This window comes from Rissa tridactyla, chromosome 3, assembly GCF_028500815.1.
Source record: "Rissa tridactyla isolate bRisTri1 chromosome 3, bRisTri1.patW.cur.20221130, whole genome shotgun sequence".
NCBI lineage: Eukaryota > Metazoa > Chordata > Aves > Charadriiformes > Laridae > Rissa > Rissa tridactyla.
The window spans coordinates 120,227,186-120,244,942 of NC_071468.1; the positions used below are offsets into that span (position 1 = coordinate 120,227,186).

The following is a 17,757-nucleotide window of genomic DNA, read 5'->3' on the forward strand; positions in this document are numbered from 1 at the left end:
ATCTTTGCCCAGATTGTCCTCTGTTGGAGTCAACCCTCCAGAGTGTGTGCCTTACCCACACTCCCTTTCCCCACTGCCCTCCTCCTCACTGTTTTCTCCTTTTAGGCGTTTGTCCTTTTGGTTCAGCTATAGAGGACCTTAGGGCTACGAAGATGATTAGGGGACTGGAACACCTCTCTTATGAAGGAAGGATGAGGGATTTGGGTCTCTTCAGTCTGGAAAAAAGATGACTGGGGGGGGGGATCTTATCAACACTTAAAGGGTGGGTGTCAGGAGGATGGGGCCAGGCTCTTTTCAGTGGTGCCCAGCAACAGGACAAGAGGTAATGGGCACAAACTTGAGCATAGGAAGTTCCACCTAAACATGAGGAGGAACTTCTTTCCTTTGAGGGTGGCAGAGCACTGGAACAGGCTGCCCAGAGAGGGGGTGGAGTCTCCGTCTCCTCTTATCCAGGAAACTATAGGCCTGTCAGTCTGACCTCGGTAGCAGGGAAGGTCATGGAGCAGATCATCTTGAGTGCCATTACAAGTCATATAATGGACAAGCGGGGGATCAGGCCTAGTCAGCATGGGTTTAGGAAAGGCAGGTCCTGCCTGATGAACCTGATCTCCTTCCATGACAAGGTGACCCGATTATTGGATGAGGGAAAGGCTGTGGACATTGTCTACCTAGACTTTCAAAAAGCATTTGACACTGTTCCCTACAGAATTCTCATGGGAAAACTGGCTGTTCATGGCCTGGATGAGCATACGATCTGCTGGATCAAGCACTGGCTGGATGGGCGGTCCCAAAGCGTGGTGGTCAATGGAGTTAAATCCAGCTGGCGGCCGGTCACAAATGGTGTCCCTCAGGGCTCAGTATTGGGACCATTTCTGTTTAACATCTTTATTGATGACCTTGATAAGGACAGAGTGTATCATCAGCAAGTTTCCAGATGACACGAAGCTCAGCGGGAGTGTCGATCTGCATGAGGATAGGGAGGCTCTACAGAGAGACTTGGATAGATTGGACCGATGGGCCAATGCTAACGGTATGAGCTTCAACAAGGCCAAGTGCCGGGTCCTGCACTTGGGCCACAACAACCCCATGCATCACTACAGGCTTGGGGAAGTGTGGCTGGAGAGCTGCCTGGCAGAAAAGGACCTGGGGGTTCTAATTGACAAGCGGCTGAACATGAGCCAGCAGTGTGCCCAGGTGGCCAAGAGGGCCAATGGCATCCTGGCTTGTATTAGAAATAGTGTCACCAGCAGAAGGAGGGAGGTGATTGTCCCCCTGTACTCAGCACTGGTGAGGCCACACCTTCAGTATTGTGTCCAGTTCTGGGCACCTCAATACGAGAGAGATATCGAGGTGCTGGAGCGAGTGCAGAGGAGGGCAACGAAGCTGGTGAAGGGCCTGGAGAATAAATCTGATGAGGAGCGATTGAAGGAGCTGGGACTCTTTAGTTGGAGGAAGAGGAGGCTGAGGGGAGACCTCATCACTCTCTACAACTACTTGAAAGGACATGGCAGAGAGGTTGGTGCTGGTCTCTCTCACAGGTAATTAGCGATAGAACAAGAGGGAATGGGTTCAAGTTGCAACAGGGTAGGTTTAGGCTGGACATTAGGAAAAAAATCTTCCCAGAAAGAGTAGTCAGACACTGGAATAGGCTGCCCAGGGAGGTGGTGGAGTCACCATCCCTGAATGTGTTTAAGAGTTGTTTAGCTGTGGTGTTAGGGGATATGGTGTAAGGGAGAACTTTGTAGAGTGGAGTTGATGGTTGGGCTCGATGATCCCAAGGGTCTTTTCCAACCTAAATGATTCTGTGAAATTCTGGAGACATTCCAAACCCACCTGGACATGTTCCTGTGCAACCTGCTCTGGGTGACCCTGCTCTGGCAGGGGGTTGGACTAGATGCTCTCCAGAGGTCCCTTCCTACCCTACCATTCTGTGACCTGCTGTAAAGAAAGTTAAACCCGAACAAATGCTTGCAGCCACCCTGTATCTTTGCAGGTATTTAAGGTGTAAGCTCTTTTATGTAGCAGCCGTCTGCTCTTTTATTTGTGCAAGGTAAAGTTCATCACGACCTTACTTTCTTATGGTTCTTTCCAGTCAACTAAACACCCCAAAAGGGACAGTTACACATCAGCAGTTTATTTACAGTTTTGGGTAAGGATCTAGCAAGTACTTTCATGGAGGCAGAAAGGGAAACTGCGTGTGGGATTGTATTAATGCAAAATTAGCCTCAGCAAAACATATACAATTGTCTCAAACTCATGAGAAAAAAATAAAATTAAAACTGGAACTAAAAGAAAAAATGAGCAATTACTTGCTATTACCCTCCCTATTTTTCCAGTAATTCAACTGAGAATACTCAAGACAGAGCATAGGGACTGGATGTGGTTCTGTAATAAGTGCTTTCTTCCCCAGAAGAATACATGAGCTACGCTGAGTACCTTTAGCACAGGTACTAACCGTGCTCAGCTCTTCCTTTCTGCCTATCTTACTCTATATAAAATGCTGAAACATTGAACATTGATGCAGCTCAAGTCTTCAGTTTTTTTCCAACACAATAATACTTCTCAAGTGCCACGTCCACAGATTCTTTTACACCATATTGCTACCATAGCTACAACTTCTTCATTATGGGTTAAAGCAAAGCAGCCCGCAGATTTGTAACTTCATCCGCCCCATGGTTAGTTATGCTGTAATATTTACTTTGAGATGGAGTCAATCTCTTAAAGAATTAGAAAGTTATAAGTTCGCATTGATAAAAACTTGGTAGGTATAGGGCAAAACTTATCCTTGCATCCTTTTCACCCTTTAAACACAAGTTTCTTCCCACCTCATCCATGAAGGAACACAGAACAACAAATCCAATAAAATACACTTAGTGTATGCGATTTAAGTTATACTAACTTGGATACAGATGACGGCAAAACAGGCTTATCTGGACGTTTTGGGTGCAGGAGCCCTGCTTTCAGTAAGCTGTTAGTCTTGCTTGGAGGAATAGGTTTCTTGGGTGGTACTTGAGGAGCTTGTGGCTTCAAAGGCTTCTGATCCAAAGCTTTTTCATCTAACAAAATAAGTCACCGTAACATTTTGAAAGCCCATGTTATCTAGAATTTTTACACTGCTAATCAATTAGAAAGCAACTGCTGTCAGAAATACTTTCTTTGAAGATCAGATAAAAGTGAAAAAGATATGCAAGTGTCTTAAATGATACCTTGTCAACACACACAAACTACTTACCTGAACTTAAAAAACATTATGTTAAAGTAAACAAAAAGTCCTTCTACTGACATGAAACAATAGTAAGAAATTATGGATTCACATTACTGCACTGCAAATGACAGCTAAGAAGCAAGAATCTCTGTGTACTGCTACTGCTTTCCCTTTTCTATGAATTTACCTTATCTCCTCTTAAAAAGGTAGGGTTTGTTTTTATTTTGTTGTAACTAGACTTCTTCCATACATACAAACAGCATAGTTTATCTATGGGGGGAAAAAGGGGAAAAAAAAGAATATTTATCTGAATAACTGAATTTATTTTAGATAAAGTCTATCTTCCTATAAATTCAAGATACAGATTAAGTATGAATAATCAAACAAAAAAGTTAAAAGTATTGTTCAATGACTGTATGACCTAACTGAATACTGTCCAGAGGAGCTGACGTACAACTTATGGGACACTGAAAAATTCAAGCTGCTTCACAAGTGTCAGCTGAATAGACGTCAACCCACATTCCCTAACCACACCCTGTGCGATACCCCGAGCACACCTTCTATTTTTCCTTGTAAAACTATGCCACAGCTCAGTCAGGCATGCATGAAGTACTGAGGATTTAAAAGACTATTGTTCGGTTACAGCAAGGAGTTACAGTCCTTTACAGTTACTGCCCTTACAGTGCTGTAAATGAGTAAACTGGGATGGAGAGACTGACCTTCAGCTTTGATCCTCCCCATCCTCCCCTCCTATGACTTTGCTTCTAATGAAGTATTGGTCTAATGTCTACATACACTATGGATTTGGGGGTAGGGTTGGAAATTTACTGCTGCTCCATCCCAGTTAAGCGCCCGAACTGCCAGGTCTACAACTGACTTCCTTTGGACAAGTCCTGCAGCCGTGGGGTGCCAGCCTTCCAGCTGTAACATGAGAAAACACTGATTTTCTTTCACAGGAATACTTGGAAGTAAACAGATCCTAGAGATACTTCTGCAAGAAAGCATCATGCAGGGCAGAACTGCCTTCCTGCTTTGGGACATTTGACCATTAGGAGAAGACAGAACAAAACCCCTAAACCAGTTGGTATCGCCTCCCAGTCTCTCCTAGTATCGAGTTAAAAAAATAAGCTACTGAAGTAGTGGAAGGCTTCTGCCACACGGTGGTGCTGAGTGTCCAGTGTAAAACAGCCTGTTACGGTGGTAGCCACTTCTGCCTGCTGATCCTATACGCAAGATTTAAATTTCAAATGCCCAATAGCAGTTAGTAGTACTGAAGATCAACTGCCTTTATTTTAGCTATGCTGAACACAAGTTGAGAATTACACCTTTTGTTTTTAAGAATGATTTCATCAACAGGGCAGAAAAAATGCTGGCATCAAACCGTATCCCTGAATTACCAACTGTCAGTCTTCCCTTCGGTTACTCCCACTCAAAATCCACAGCTAAGGGGAGAAGGTTAATACCAAAGGTCAGGATTCACCATGAGCACAGAAATCGCACCATTCTGCTGGACAAAATGCATGCCTCTTAGTTGGCTTTTGCTCCACAATGAAAAAAAAAGAAGGGTTGGCTAAAAATGAGCAGTTTAGTAACGGAATTAAAAATACTAATCTGAAGATGTTTATACCGGACAAAAATTTCTATGTGACACCACTGAGTGTCCTTCACTATAAATACAGAAATACTTACAGAGTATTGCTTCTCGTTTTTGATCAAGTTCCCACCGCAAGTAAAGGCAGCTTTATTAGTCTCCCAATAGGCATTTAAAAAATTACATGGTTTGATAGCTTGTGATTAGAGCTGCTCAATTAATATTCTTTTTGAAAACTAATTACTGTACAATTTCATACTTAATTAATTTAATCACTAGTATCAACATGGTTATTCTTCCACAAGTAAAATCGCACTGATAAAAGGGTATTTCTTCTAATAAAACCCTACTGATATCTAAATAAGTATCTCTTAAGGCCTGACCTTCAGCTGAAAACAAGACAGACTTCTCCTCCATTACTTCCTATACCACAGTAAACGACAGTTCTCTACCTTACTTTATTTTTTCCAGGAGCTTGCATGTTGCTAAGCATTTTGGATGGTGTCACTTCCTATATTCCGCCACAGACAGCTGAAGTCAACCGTGCAAAGATTAGCACCACAGAACAAACAGAACCAGTCTAAAATTAAACTTACTTCGGTTTAAATAAACCTAAACTTATGAAGAGCCAAGTGATCAAAATTTCCGGAGTCATACAGTTGATCTCAATTCACACCTGAAGATACTGTTCCAACAGATAAAAATAATTTGTTTGCTCACATGCAGAGGAAACATAGCTGGTTTTAACAAGTATTCTGCATATGAAACACCTGAGAACACGCTTTGTTTAAAATGTGGGTTATAAAAACTGCCCAAGGAAGCCAAGAAACCCATTGAGCAGGTTTACTTGCCGAAATTCTGCTCAGCCATGGTCAGCCACAGGTCACTGTTCACAGAGCAGGGTATGTTTTTGTAATATGGGTAAGCTGCAAAAACATCAGAATTTTTCCTTTAAGGGCCAACCAGCACGCTTGTTTAAGCTTCTAACTGTGACTTCTAACATAATCAAAACAGTTTGACTTGGCAAGTTTTTCAAACATGAAATACTAGTCTATAATAATAGTAGCTTTTCTTCTGAAAAAGGTGTCCTTTAAATTTTAAGAATAAAGCGGTAAACATCTCCAAATTCTGTGCAACTGGAAAACATGGAACCTAGCAAGAATTAACAGGACAAGAAATCTCAGTTTCTGAGTATTGTGACTGTAACATCTAAGGAGTGTTGTAATCATTCTGTGTTATTTCTTTTCTTTTTCCATCAGAGACTGATTTTGGCTAAAACATTCAGAAGCAGCATCAGATGGTTTGGTTTGGGGTTTGGTTTTTTTTTTTATTTCCAATAACTTACTATTCAAAATTTGATCTCCTATCACAGAACTATACTTAAACAAATTAAATAGCAGCTACATTATTATGCAGTGCAATACATATTTTCCAAAATGTAATGCAATAACAAGAAATACACATTTCATACATATGTAGTAGCTCTTCTAATCACTCTAAACAAATTTCCACAACATCACAGACACGAGAACTTCATAGATGGTATGAAGAGAATCTGTATGGTGTCTTCTGAACAGGAACCTACTGCACAGAGCAGCCAAGCTAAAAGCTACACCTCGTTTACAAGAGCATAGTCTGAAATTCACTACGAAGAAAACCCGTCTCACCTTTTTCTTCAGGCCTCAAAGAAGTGAATTTCTTCTCTCCAGCTGGCAATTCAGGCTTGGGAGCTGAATGCAAAAAATAAACCATAGACATTTCTCAAAAAGCTTTAATTATCTTAGTCACTAACTAAAAATACGACACACACCGATTTGAGTTTATAACTAAAAATACGACACACACCAATTTGTGTTTATATTTTCTCCTTTGCAAGGAGTGTAACACCATTTATAAACACTCATTTGAGTCTAGCAAACCGTAGGCCTGCGTTAGAATGTTTCCAAAGTAGGCTCCATCATAATTGTGAAAAATATACAGCAGCAGCATAATAAAGCATAAAAAGTAACCTCAAACTGTGACTACAGGTGGCTGCGTTACTAGGAAATACAAAGCTACTTCTGGATTTTCTTTGAAGTCATGCACTACTTCTGAAATTTAATATTTCCTCAGACACGTACCATCATACATATACCGCATACCTGGAGTTTTAACTGGAGGTGGAGGTTTCTTTGGCTTCTGCAAAATGCAATTAAAAAAAAAACAACACAACAGTCAAAACAAACAGATATTTCCTATCAAAGACAGACTTATTTGTGTTTTGCAAGCTGGAACGTCTAGCTTGTTTACTAACTGATTTCAAAGTATTTCACAAAGGAGGCAAACAATTCACAGACAGAAAACACAGAGAGAACTGGAGTAGTTCCTCTAATATCTCCCAGACAACCAGTTGCAAAAACAGAAACAAAATGCAGGATTCTTCAAAATCTCAGACTGCTGCTTCAGCAACATGGATAAGCCACAAAGGTATGAGAACTAAACATTAAGAATCACAGCTTTTCTAGTCCAAAGAATTTCTCGCACCCATTTTGCTCGCACCCATTTTAGTTTCAGTTTCAATATGTAAACCTTGATTTGGGTTAGTACAACGCAAGTTTAAAGGTGTCAATTTTTGAGCCAAAAATGGACACTTTCACTGAAAAAAAAAAAGTTCTAAACTAAATGTAAGAACTACTTCAAATTGACTTCCAAATTACAATAGTCTAAGACAAAAAACAGTTAGCAATGTTTACAACACGAACACTGCAGTTACATGAAAAACATTGTTTTGAGCTTCCTTATCGCTGTATATTTGAAGTGGGGAATGGTGCATAAACTATTCGAGCCATTAAAAATTTACGATGCCACAGTTTGTACATTGAAAATAACTATTTTAAAATGCAGTCACTCATCACTCTCCTTAAACTGGTAAAATCGCATTTGAATCTCTCGCCCGTTGCAGGAGTACCGGCACCTCTCAGGAGGGACGTCTCGAGCTACCTCACCCTCAGAACCCAATTCATGAAAATGCTCTAGAAGAGGCGTCTTTGTGATCGTACTAAGGACAAGACTCACTGATAAAACAATCACAAAACCCTACAAAAAGCACTTGTTCTTTATCCAAGCACTGCTGAAACCATATGAGCTTGGTCTAATAGAGCCCTTCCAAAAATACCTTGCAGTGGGTATTTTTGAAACAGTTGCTACGGATGGATTTCAGTTCTGTTCCCCTACTGCTATTGAACGAGCTCTTCTTAATGCAGAAAGATTTTATTCTGAAATGTAATTAACCAGCATGAAACCCCGTATTAAATTTCTTTCTCTAGTTTCAGAGAAGACAAAAGCTGGTGAACTTAAGTAACGAGACCGTATTTTCTTTCTTTCCCCAAAAAGCAAATACATTATCCAGCCGTGCAGCACTGCTGCCTGTATCAAAAGCAATTACACTGAGAGTTCAGCATCCGCTTGCCATTCTGTGATTCTGATCTGTGTTTTTATTAAGGTGATATCAAATAGCTGATTACAATAATCAGCCATCCAATGCCTTGAACTTCAAAGCTGTTCAGTGCCAGGTGAATCCCTGGACTGAGACACACCACACAAGGCAGAATAAAGGATCAAAGCAAGGTCTGTCTACAGGAAACATCGTTTCTGGTAAAAGAATCATGTTTTTCCCCTTTCAAGAGAGCAATTCTGTATTGCGAAACAGCGATACCACCCACCCCTCGAATCAAGTCAGCTGTATGTTACCGCATTTACGCCATCCTTGCAAAGCTGAGAATAAACGTGAAAAGAAAACGCTGACTTGGAGTAACTAGACTTTCTGTGTATGATAGGTAACTGAGGTTAAATGCTAAGTTAGTAACTATCTGTCAGGTTATATCTAGTAATCCTCTGAATGTCTCCAGTTCCAGCCCAAACGTCACTAAATTACTACGAGACTCTGCTCTGCTGACATAGAGGCTTCAACATTTAGATGTCCTCATCTGGAGCTGAATCTGTCCCATCGAGGGATGACGTACATTTCTGAATTAACACAACCCTCTTTGCTACACAAACTTGTCCAGAACCAAAACACCACACTAATCTCAACAACAACAAAAAAATAATTATAAACTAAGAACCAAAATTACAAGAGGAAGGAGTACCACATGGAAACATGAATTTCTGCAAGTTAGCACATGAGATGGTGAAAAAAAAAAAAATAATATTTCTAGATCCCACCCAAAGGTTATCCTTCATGCACTGCAACCTACTGGCAGATCTTAACATGGAAAAATCCCAGTCGGTCCCACAGGGGTCATTCAGCATTTCACAGTTATAGTTACTTACAGGACTACAGGTGGAAGAGACCGACTGCTTATCTCCTTTCAAAACGGTACGGGTTTAATTCAGTAATCACACATAGCACCACGTTATCAGAACTGTATTCTTTTCTATATGACCTAGTCATCCTCATTAATTACAGTTTATCTTAAAACGCATGCCTCAGTTTAATATTTAAGGAGAATTTTAAACATCAACCTTTAAATCTTGCTTCTTTGATATAGCTAATTCAAGATAAAGTTAAAAACTGCCACAATTGTAATAATATTTTAAGCATAATGTGCTGTGAAGTCTTTTATTCCTTGTATTTCCACCAATACTTTTTTGTGATACTAAAAAATACACGTAAGAACTTACAGGGAAGTCTTTATCAGACTCTGGTATTTGAACAGCAAAATTATCTGGGAAGACTCCTTCTTTACCATTGAGTTCTCCTTTCCACCAGCCTGGCTCTCCAGTGTCCTAAAATAAACAACAGGACATTTCAATCAATATTTACTTCTTCCCCAGAACAGATACAGTTACAAGAACACTGTTTTTGCATTTACCCACAATATAAAATAATTGTTTGTCTGAAATACCACATTTCTAAGAGGAATACTTTGGCCACCTTAGCAAGGGGAAACAGCTGCAGATCAGATCAGGTTTGGTCGCTTTTTGTTTGTTTTCTGAAAAGCAGGATGAAATTATATTACATCATATATAAGATAAGGGTAGAAGGATAAGATCTGCAAAGGGAAGGAACGTACATAAACCCAGTTATGACTCAATGCATAACATTCCATATTCTCAACTTCCTTGACCAGCAGCTTATTCAGTGAATACCTGAAGTGTAACTGGAGTGACACATAATTTTACTAAATAAAAGGGATTCTGACATGATTGATCAAGTCCACTGTTCTGAAAAGGGTGAAGAAGCAAGAAAGATACCTTACTGAGGGGAAAAATAGCCACATGTAGACGTAAGCAAAAAAAGAAATAATGGAGAATTAATTCAGTGGCACAGAAATCCATTACACGATCTTACTGGATTGAGGCCTTAGTTTGTCCGTAACAGAAAGTATGACATTATTTGAATATTGTAGCAGCATAAACAACAGCTTTCCCCTGTGCCTCAGATCCAAAACACTGCAGATGTCACTCCTGCGTACAAGTCCAAGTGGATTACTGCTGACATGTGCCACTGTCACCAGCACCAAGTAGTTCATCCCAAAGTTCAGTACACAACAAGGACAACTCAGCACTCAGTTCAGCTGAGATACGGAACAGGAAAGGAGAGGGGGAAAAAATAAAATGTAAAATAAAATTATCAAAAAAAAAAATCCCACTCCACAGAAACCTAAAGGAGGAAGCAGCAGGAAAAAGACCCGAAGAGGTGATTAGTGCTGGAAGTAAAAGTTTGCTGAAGTTTTCTTTCATTTCTCCCTCCGTCACCCTTTCAATTAAGTACAACAGAGTCCAATTTCATTAGTATGGTTATTCTGAGACAGCAAGGATGTCTAACACCTGGACTTCATTCCCCTGCTTAAAACATGTGGTCAGTTTTCTTAATAATACCTAAATCAAAATCAGTAAGCACAGATCTTCATTTCTCTCCTTTTGACACCATAATACTTTCCAACCACCACGTCTAGGTTAGCCTGATATAACACCACAGGAAAAGTTTAAGTTCTGAAGGTAAAAAGGCTATTTGCAAAGCTTTTCCAATTTCCTCACTGAAAAGGCATTTGGTACTGGGCGATACTGATCCGCCCGGAATGTAAGATCATTTCCCACTCTGCAACGCTCTTTAAGTGTCTCCAAGTTGAGAAGCAAAGGGTTGACTCTCACACGAGACAAATCCATCCACAGAAGTATCTAATCCAACAGACCCCCCCCGCTCTCACATTTTACACGTTACCTACCTGTACAAAAATCCACAAAAGCTACATAATTGGTTAAAGCAGAACAAACATCTTACCTTACTGATTATCTGAATGATCTCGCCTTCTTTAAAGCTGAGTTCATCATTTGAGCCTTCATAGGAAGATATCGTCCTGCAATATTCCTTGGCTGAAACAAAGCAGTGCAATTAACTCCATTTGCATACCATGGGTAGGAACATACATAACATCAGCTCACTTACGCTGTCTGAAAGGAGAGCTCAGAAATTAACACTAGACCAGCCATCTAAGACTGTATTACAAATGTTCACTATGTCATTCGTATCACAAGAAAAGTAAGATTATACATGCACAGAGCAATGGAGATAAATCTTTGTGAAGCCAGTAGTTTAAGCTCTGAAACATTTTTTCTACAACAGCAACTTAATTCAAGTACTCTGACTTCCGACAGAGAAGAGAGGAGCCTACTCACTTAGATTTGTAACCGCCTATCTAACCCTCCCCATAGCGTTACATATTACATTTTCAGCTACCTTAGACAAAAACGGTTTCAAGCTTTTTATTGAATTTATATGATCTTTTCTCAAAATTTACCTAAATTTCAAGTTTGCAATCCTAATTCAATACATGCAATTGTTTCAATGGGACATCCTTTATTAACACGTGCAGTTAGAGAAACTTCAAGAGCCCAGGCAGCACATTTGCTGAAACTCTGCAGTGAAACCAAGTAACCGAAGCAAAGGAATTCCTTGGCTGAGCACCTGAAACCAGAGCCCGTCTGAGTGATCAACGCAGACAGTCACAGCCTCTTCTGCAAAAGTAGGAAGAATAATTCCTTTCTTTCCATTTGGTACAGGTCAATAACTAATCCATCTAAAATTGTGCCAACGATTGCAGGTAAAAAAGCAGGAGGATTTGTTTTCCTTTCCCATGCTAGAACAAAAACAACGTGAGAAAGGCCAAAATACATTAATGCAGAAGTCCCGACTGCAAAGAATTTTTGGTACCTTTTTTAAGCCCAGCACATTTAAAGTAACTGAGCTGATAAAAAGGCTAGATTTCTGTACCTGACAGATTAAGGAAGAGGAAGCAAACAAAAAAAACCTCTAATGTGCTGCCATGACCTATCAGGTATTTGGCACTGACAACACACACAGGTGAGCAGCTGCATCAACCCCCAGACAGAGAGCAGCACAACATCATCAGTAGGCTCATCTGCAAGTCTTAATGACTGCCTTTGGCTGGATGGTAAGAAAACAAATGAGTGAGTTGCAGCTGAATCTTTTTGTTGTTGTTGGATCTTGTTTAATCCACGTACAAATCTTCAGTTAGAAAATGCACAAATTGTATTCTTAAATAAAAGTCTACCTTGGTCAGTCCACTACATTAAATGCAAAAGTATGCCAAGCTTAAGAGACAGATCTATATAGATATCTATATAGATATCCGCAGGTATGTAACTACACGAGTAATTGTAGGTACAAGAACTTGCGTTATTTTACTGCCTTATCTAGTGATCAAAAATGCTCAACTATAGATCGACGATATTGTGGTTTGTGAAGAATTACAGAAACATACGCACAACCACGTCAAAGATAAATGTTCAAACTGAGGTCAAAAAAAAACCCAACACATTGACTGCAAAAAAAAATTCAACAGGTATACTACAAATATCTATCAAATTTGGGGATTTTATTCATTAGTAATGAGTAAATGTAACACAGGTGTAATACATTTCTGTACGTCCTAATTCTGTAAAAATACACGCATTTCCTCACTGCCTGGGGATTTGGCCAGTACAGCTGAACTACTCAACCCTCCTTTCCTCTCCTCCTTCTACAAGCACTTCTCCCCTCCTCGCATACACCAAGCCCCGCAACAGACAGAAAATGGTACCAGAAAGGGAAGGTTTCGCTCTGCTCCAGCTGCCAGGAGGGCTGGAGACAGGGAGCGCTGCACCCTGCAGGCTGCCACTGTCCCCATAGGTGCCAGGCTGCAAACCTCAGCAGCCAGCACCACCCGAAAAAGCCAGCCTGGTACTTTACAAGTATGAACAATTCACCACTTCAGCACCTCCTTTTGCAAGCCTGATATTCTGCCAGCAGTTAAGATGAAGAAAGAGTCCAGTTTAACTTTCCAGCATTTAAATCTAAGATGGTATTTACAAAGCAGTAAATCTAAACTTCACTAAATATTTTTAACAAAAGGTAGTTTAAAATTGAGTCTTTCCCAAAGACTTGGGACTCACAACACAGTAGCAGGAATTACAGATATTGTATTCTAACATAATGGGGGGAAAGAGGGATCAAATTGTGATTATTTTATTTTTTAAACAAAATTTTTTTACATACTTGCACCAGAGGCCAAAACAAGCTTCCCAGAAATAGCAGAGCCACACCAAAATAAGCCACGCTAGTCTAAACATTTTAGAGATCTCTGTTTATTTGCTAACGTACTGAACACATTTTATTTTAAACTTGCTCTCTCAAAACTGAGGATGATATACATAAACTATAATATGGTCTATATTAAAATAAAAAACTCCAAAAAAGAAAACCAAGCTTTCTTCTAAAGGTTGTAAGTTCTTAAGTGGTGTCCATACATATTACCTACTGATGTTCTACAGCATCTATTACCACTATACTTAAGTTCCTCTCTGATGTATTCATTTCCCTGGGGAGAAGAGACTCAGCATGGCTACGGGATGAGTCCAATTTCTATGCTTTTAGCATGAGGTGCACCTGAAATTATGAAAAGAGCTAAATACTGAATGTTCTGAGTGCTCAGGACTGAACATTCAGATTTTTTAAGGCAGACTTGGGTTAATTTTTGTGCAATGTTTTAGACAAGTCAAATTTCACAATGCTCAGGGCTGTGCACTGTTGCTGGCTCTTACAGCAATAGACACGGAATGGTTTAAAAGCACAATCCCAAGATTATCCCGATTGTGAAGTTTAGTAAAGATTTCCAAGTTGCAAGTAAGATCAGCTTCCATCAAATGCACTGTACACAAATTTTTGCTGTATGCTTTGCAATGGCAAAACTTAAGTATTAACTACTCTCAAGCCATTGCACCAAACACTCCTTGACAGTATCAGCTGTTTGCAAACATGGTGATGCTATTTATAGCTATCCAATTCAATAAAGCTAAAATATGGCTAAAATGGCATGAATGGCCTAAAATGGCCCTATATCCTCCTATAGGTACAAATAAACTGGGGCTCTGACTAACAAACCTGCCATTCCAGGTGCCCTGTTGTGCCAGACTCCTGAATACAGGCAAAAAGTCAATTGTTTGTTGCAGTTTTCTTATTTCTGCAAATTATGTGTTCCATGTAAAACAACCCACTTGCACCGAAATAAGGTATTTCCGCACGAAACAAAAATATACTTGAAATTACAATACAGAAGTCGAAAAAATGTCTGCTCTGGAACCAGGCGAAACGAGCTGTCTACACATCACATAATTAAGTTAATTCTTTATATGAGATTGGCACTCCCACAAGATGTTTTGGGTTGGCTTAAATATATCTCTCTAGATAAAACTAAGCAATTTGGTAGTTAAATGAAGTCATAATTTCTTAGAGATAATAAAAAAGAAAAATAAAATAAGAAGTTATTATAAACAGAACCACAATGGAACTGGATTATCTAGGGAACAGACTTTAACAAAACTTAAGCACCAATTTTCTGATGTAAGAAACTTAACATACAGTTATGACAGCACATGAGCAACTCCACAGTAAATCCTGAGCTTCGAAAGTAACTTCTATAATCTAGGGACAGAAACGGAGTTAGGGGACTGTTCCACAGCATCCCAGCTGAACACTAGAAACTAAGCAGAAAGTCAGTCTGTTTGAGCACGAAAATGTAGCAAATTAACACAAAGGGGCTGCTGCAATAAAACTTCGAAACCTAGCCTTATGCTGTTCTAGGAGACAACCCTACAAATGGTTTTGATTCGTCTTCTACAGAAATGGAAGCAAAAACTCTTTCAGACTCTTTTGCATTTGTGTAACTCCTCAAAGGTACAGAACATTACCCAAAAACCCAGTATACACAAAAGTTTAAGATTTTAACACAAAAAAAATTGACAACCAAATACTTCTCCAGAGAGGAATAACAGATGTACCAAGTAATAGATGTAAATGTTCATCAACCTTACCTTTTGGTTTACTTTCAGCTTCTGATTTTACTACTTCTGACGAGTTTTCAGGTTTTGTTGTACTGGGAAAATGAATTAGCTTCGTTCCAGGGGGATGATTAGGTGATGGCTATACAAAAAAAAAAAAAAAAAATCTTTGTTAACAAAAATTTGTTACAAGTTTTATTTTTTATTAGGCTACAGAACATCCTCAGTTTTTCAGTAGTTGAAATGACGTGAATGATCATCTCCAAGAGATTCAATGAACTTTCCCATTAAGTACTTAACTTACTGTAGTTACTTCATTACAGCCGCTGCAATAAGAATTTTGTCTACCGATTAATGACACAGCACAGCTTTCAAACTGGAAGAGAATCTCAGGACATTGGCAGACATACTTTTGCAATCGTATTTCAGCAGTCCCAAGCGTTACTGTCCCATTGCCCTGAAAATTGCCTCCTCCAGCGCAGAACAGAAGCGGTTGTTTAACAGCTCTGCTGAAAGTCAGTCACTGACCACATTTACTTTGCACTGGAATAAAGCGGGAATATTCAGTAGCCATACACCACCTCAGCTGAAGAAACAATTTTTTTTAACTACTCAAACAAACATAAGAGCACATGAAAGCCCATTCCAGCTTCCCTTCATTCAAATCATTCATACGGAACAGAACCAGAACACATAAATGTCACTAGAGATTTCTCCCGAACGACAGCGGCGTTGCAACCGGTAACAAGTTTCAGAGTTAACATCTAAACAAAATAATTGTTCCAATATTTAGGGGTTTTTTCCCCAGGAGACTTATTGATTTGCCAGAAAGATTCAGACAGCTGCAGTTGCATCCGCTGTTTCACAGCTCTATGAGCTACAAACACGGAATACGATCTTACCGTCAGCGCTTACCTGAGCAGCCCTAATAGTGTTACTCATGTTAAAAATCCCATTGCCTTTAGTTACTCTGTTCATTTTCATTTACAGTTAAAACTTCACAGACTTCCTACTGTCAAAAAAAACTGGATTTACCCTCCTTAAAACCAGACGATGCCTGTGGGCTGGTGTGTGGTACCTCTGACATACCATAGAGGAAGCCACGGTCATTCGGGACATTCTCAGAGTACATATGCAATTTAACTTGCTCCAGAATGCTATATGAAGGAAGCACTAAAATAACCCACCTATTACATTAAACAATTCCAACATGGAAATAGCTCTCTACATTTCCCCCTTCCAAAAGGAGATGCAATTAGAAATACGAGAGGAAGTTTAGGCAGGCGGGGTATAAATAGCCTGAGCTCAGGAAGGATGCTGGGACCAGCTGAAACCCATCTCACTCTCTCTTGCTGGAGCATATATACTCTTCAGCACTTTGGGTACATCAGCGCTCAGCCTTCCTGTGCCAAACAGTCTCCAAGTTCCCCAAGGAAAAAAAAGCCCTCTCTAGAGTTTCCTGATCACAGCTTTTTTCTTTACCAGCTGAAAGACCAATAACGTCCTTCCAGCATCCCTCCATCTAACTCCAAAGCAGGTTGAGCACAAATCCACAGAAGCCATTCATTTTTGCAAGACTTTCATGAGAATTATCTCCCCAGGCCTCTCCAGGTTGTTCTGTAAGTCAATCCGCCACTGGGATGAGTTCATCGACAAGCATATTAAGCGCTAAGCTCAACTGTTTATTTCATTGTCTTTAAACTGTGCAAAATGGTTTTCTCACATCATTTCCCCTCTTGCTGAGAAACAGCCTACGACACCTTTCCAGACAAGCCAACTAACACAACAGAGCGCCAACATATTTTAGTATTTAGACACAGTCAAATAACACAATTCAAAATGTCTGAGCAGACTTCACATCAATTGAATATACTTTGAATCGGCTCTTCATACTCCCAAGTTACAAGGTAGAAAGTAGGGAAACACATTTTTCAATGATCAATCTCATGGCAAGAAAGCAAATTGAAAGCTAGGTGCCAAAACCCCAGTCTATCAGCATTCACATGAAGATGCAGTGATCCCACAGACTTCTGAAGGGACAAAGTCTGGAGAGAACAAGGAAAAATCAGTATGCCTTCATAGAATCATAGAATGGTTTGCGTCCTTGTTAAGGGACCGTAAACATCATCTAGTTCCAAACCACCTGCCCTGGGCAGGGACACCTCCCACTAGACCAGGTTGCTCAAAGCCCCATCCAGTCTGGCCTTGAACACTTCTAACAATGGACATCCACAACTTCTCTGGGCAACTTGTTCCAGTGTGTCCTCACCCTCATAATAAAGAATTTCATCCTTACGTCCAACCTAAATTTATCTTCTTTCAGTTTGAAACCACTGTCACTTGTCCCGTCACTACAGACTTTGTAGTAGGGGCTCCAGAATTGGATGCAGTACTCCAGGTGGGGTCTCATGAGAGTGGAGTAGAGGGAAGTTTTTGGATTTGGAGCCCCTACTACAAGAAAGATATGGACATGCTGGAAGGCGTCCAGAAGGGCCACAAGGATGATCGGAGGGCTGGAGCACCTCTCCTATGAGGACAGACTGAGAGAGTTGGGGTTGTTCAGTCTGGACAAAAGGAGGCTCCGAGGAGGCCTTCTTAGCGGCCTAACGGTATCTTAAGGGGGCCTACAAGAAAGCTGATG

The 17,757-nt window shown here is 40.1% G+C and overlaps 1 protein-coding gene across 5 annotated transcripts in view; it reads right to left on the minus strand.

Annotated features, from left to right (window-relative positions):
- CD2AP (CD2 associated protein) overlaps nucleotides 1-17,757 on the minus strand; it is an 86,856-nt gene that overhangs the window by 12,998 nt on the left and 56,101 nt on the right. For 4 of the 5 annotated variants that reach the window (XR_008465536.1, XM_054195865.1, XM_054195862.1 and 1 more), the window contains 6 exons: nucleotides 15,150-15,258; nucleotides 11,062-11,153; nucleotides 9,459-9,563; nucleotides 6,917-6,974; nucleotides 6,464-6,526; nucleotides 2,900-3,056 (listed from right to left, as the gene is read on the minus strand). Coding sequence is in view for 4 of the 5 variants with exons in the window: in XM_054195865.1 (XP_054051840.1) it covers nucleotides 2,900-3,056; nucleotides 6,464-6,526; nucleotides 6,917-6,974; nucleotides 9,459-9,563; nucleotides 11,062-11,153; nucleotides 15,150-15,258 (584 nt within the window). In the remaining variant the exon portion in view is untranslated. The remainder of the gene's footprint in view (nucleotides 1-2,899; nucleotides 3,057-6,463; nucleotides 6,527-6,916; nucleotides 6,975-9,458; nucleotides 9,564-11,061; nucleotides 11,154-15,149; nucleotides 15,259-17,757) is intronic. The other variant, XM_054195863.1, reaches the window with a different exon arrangement.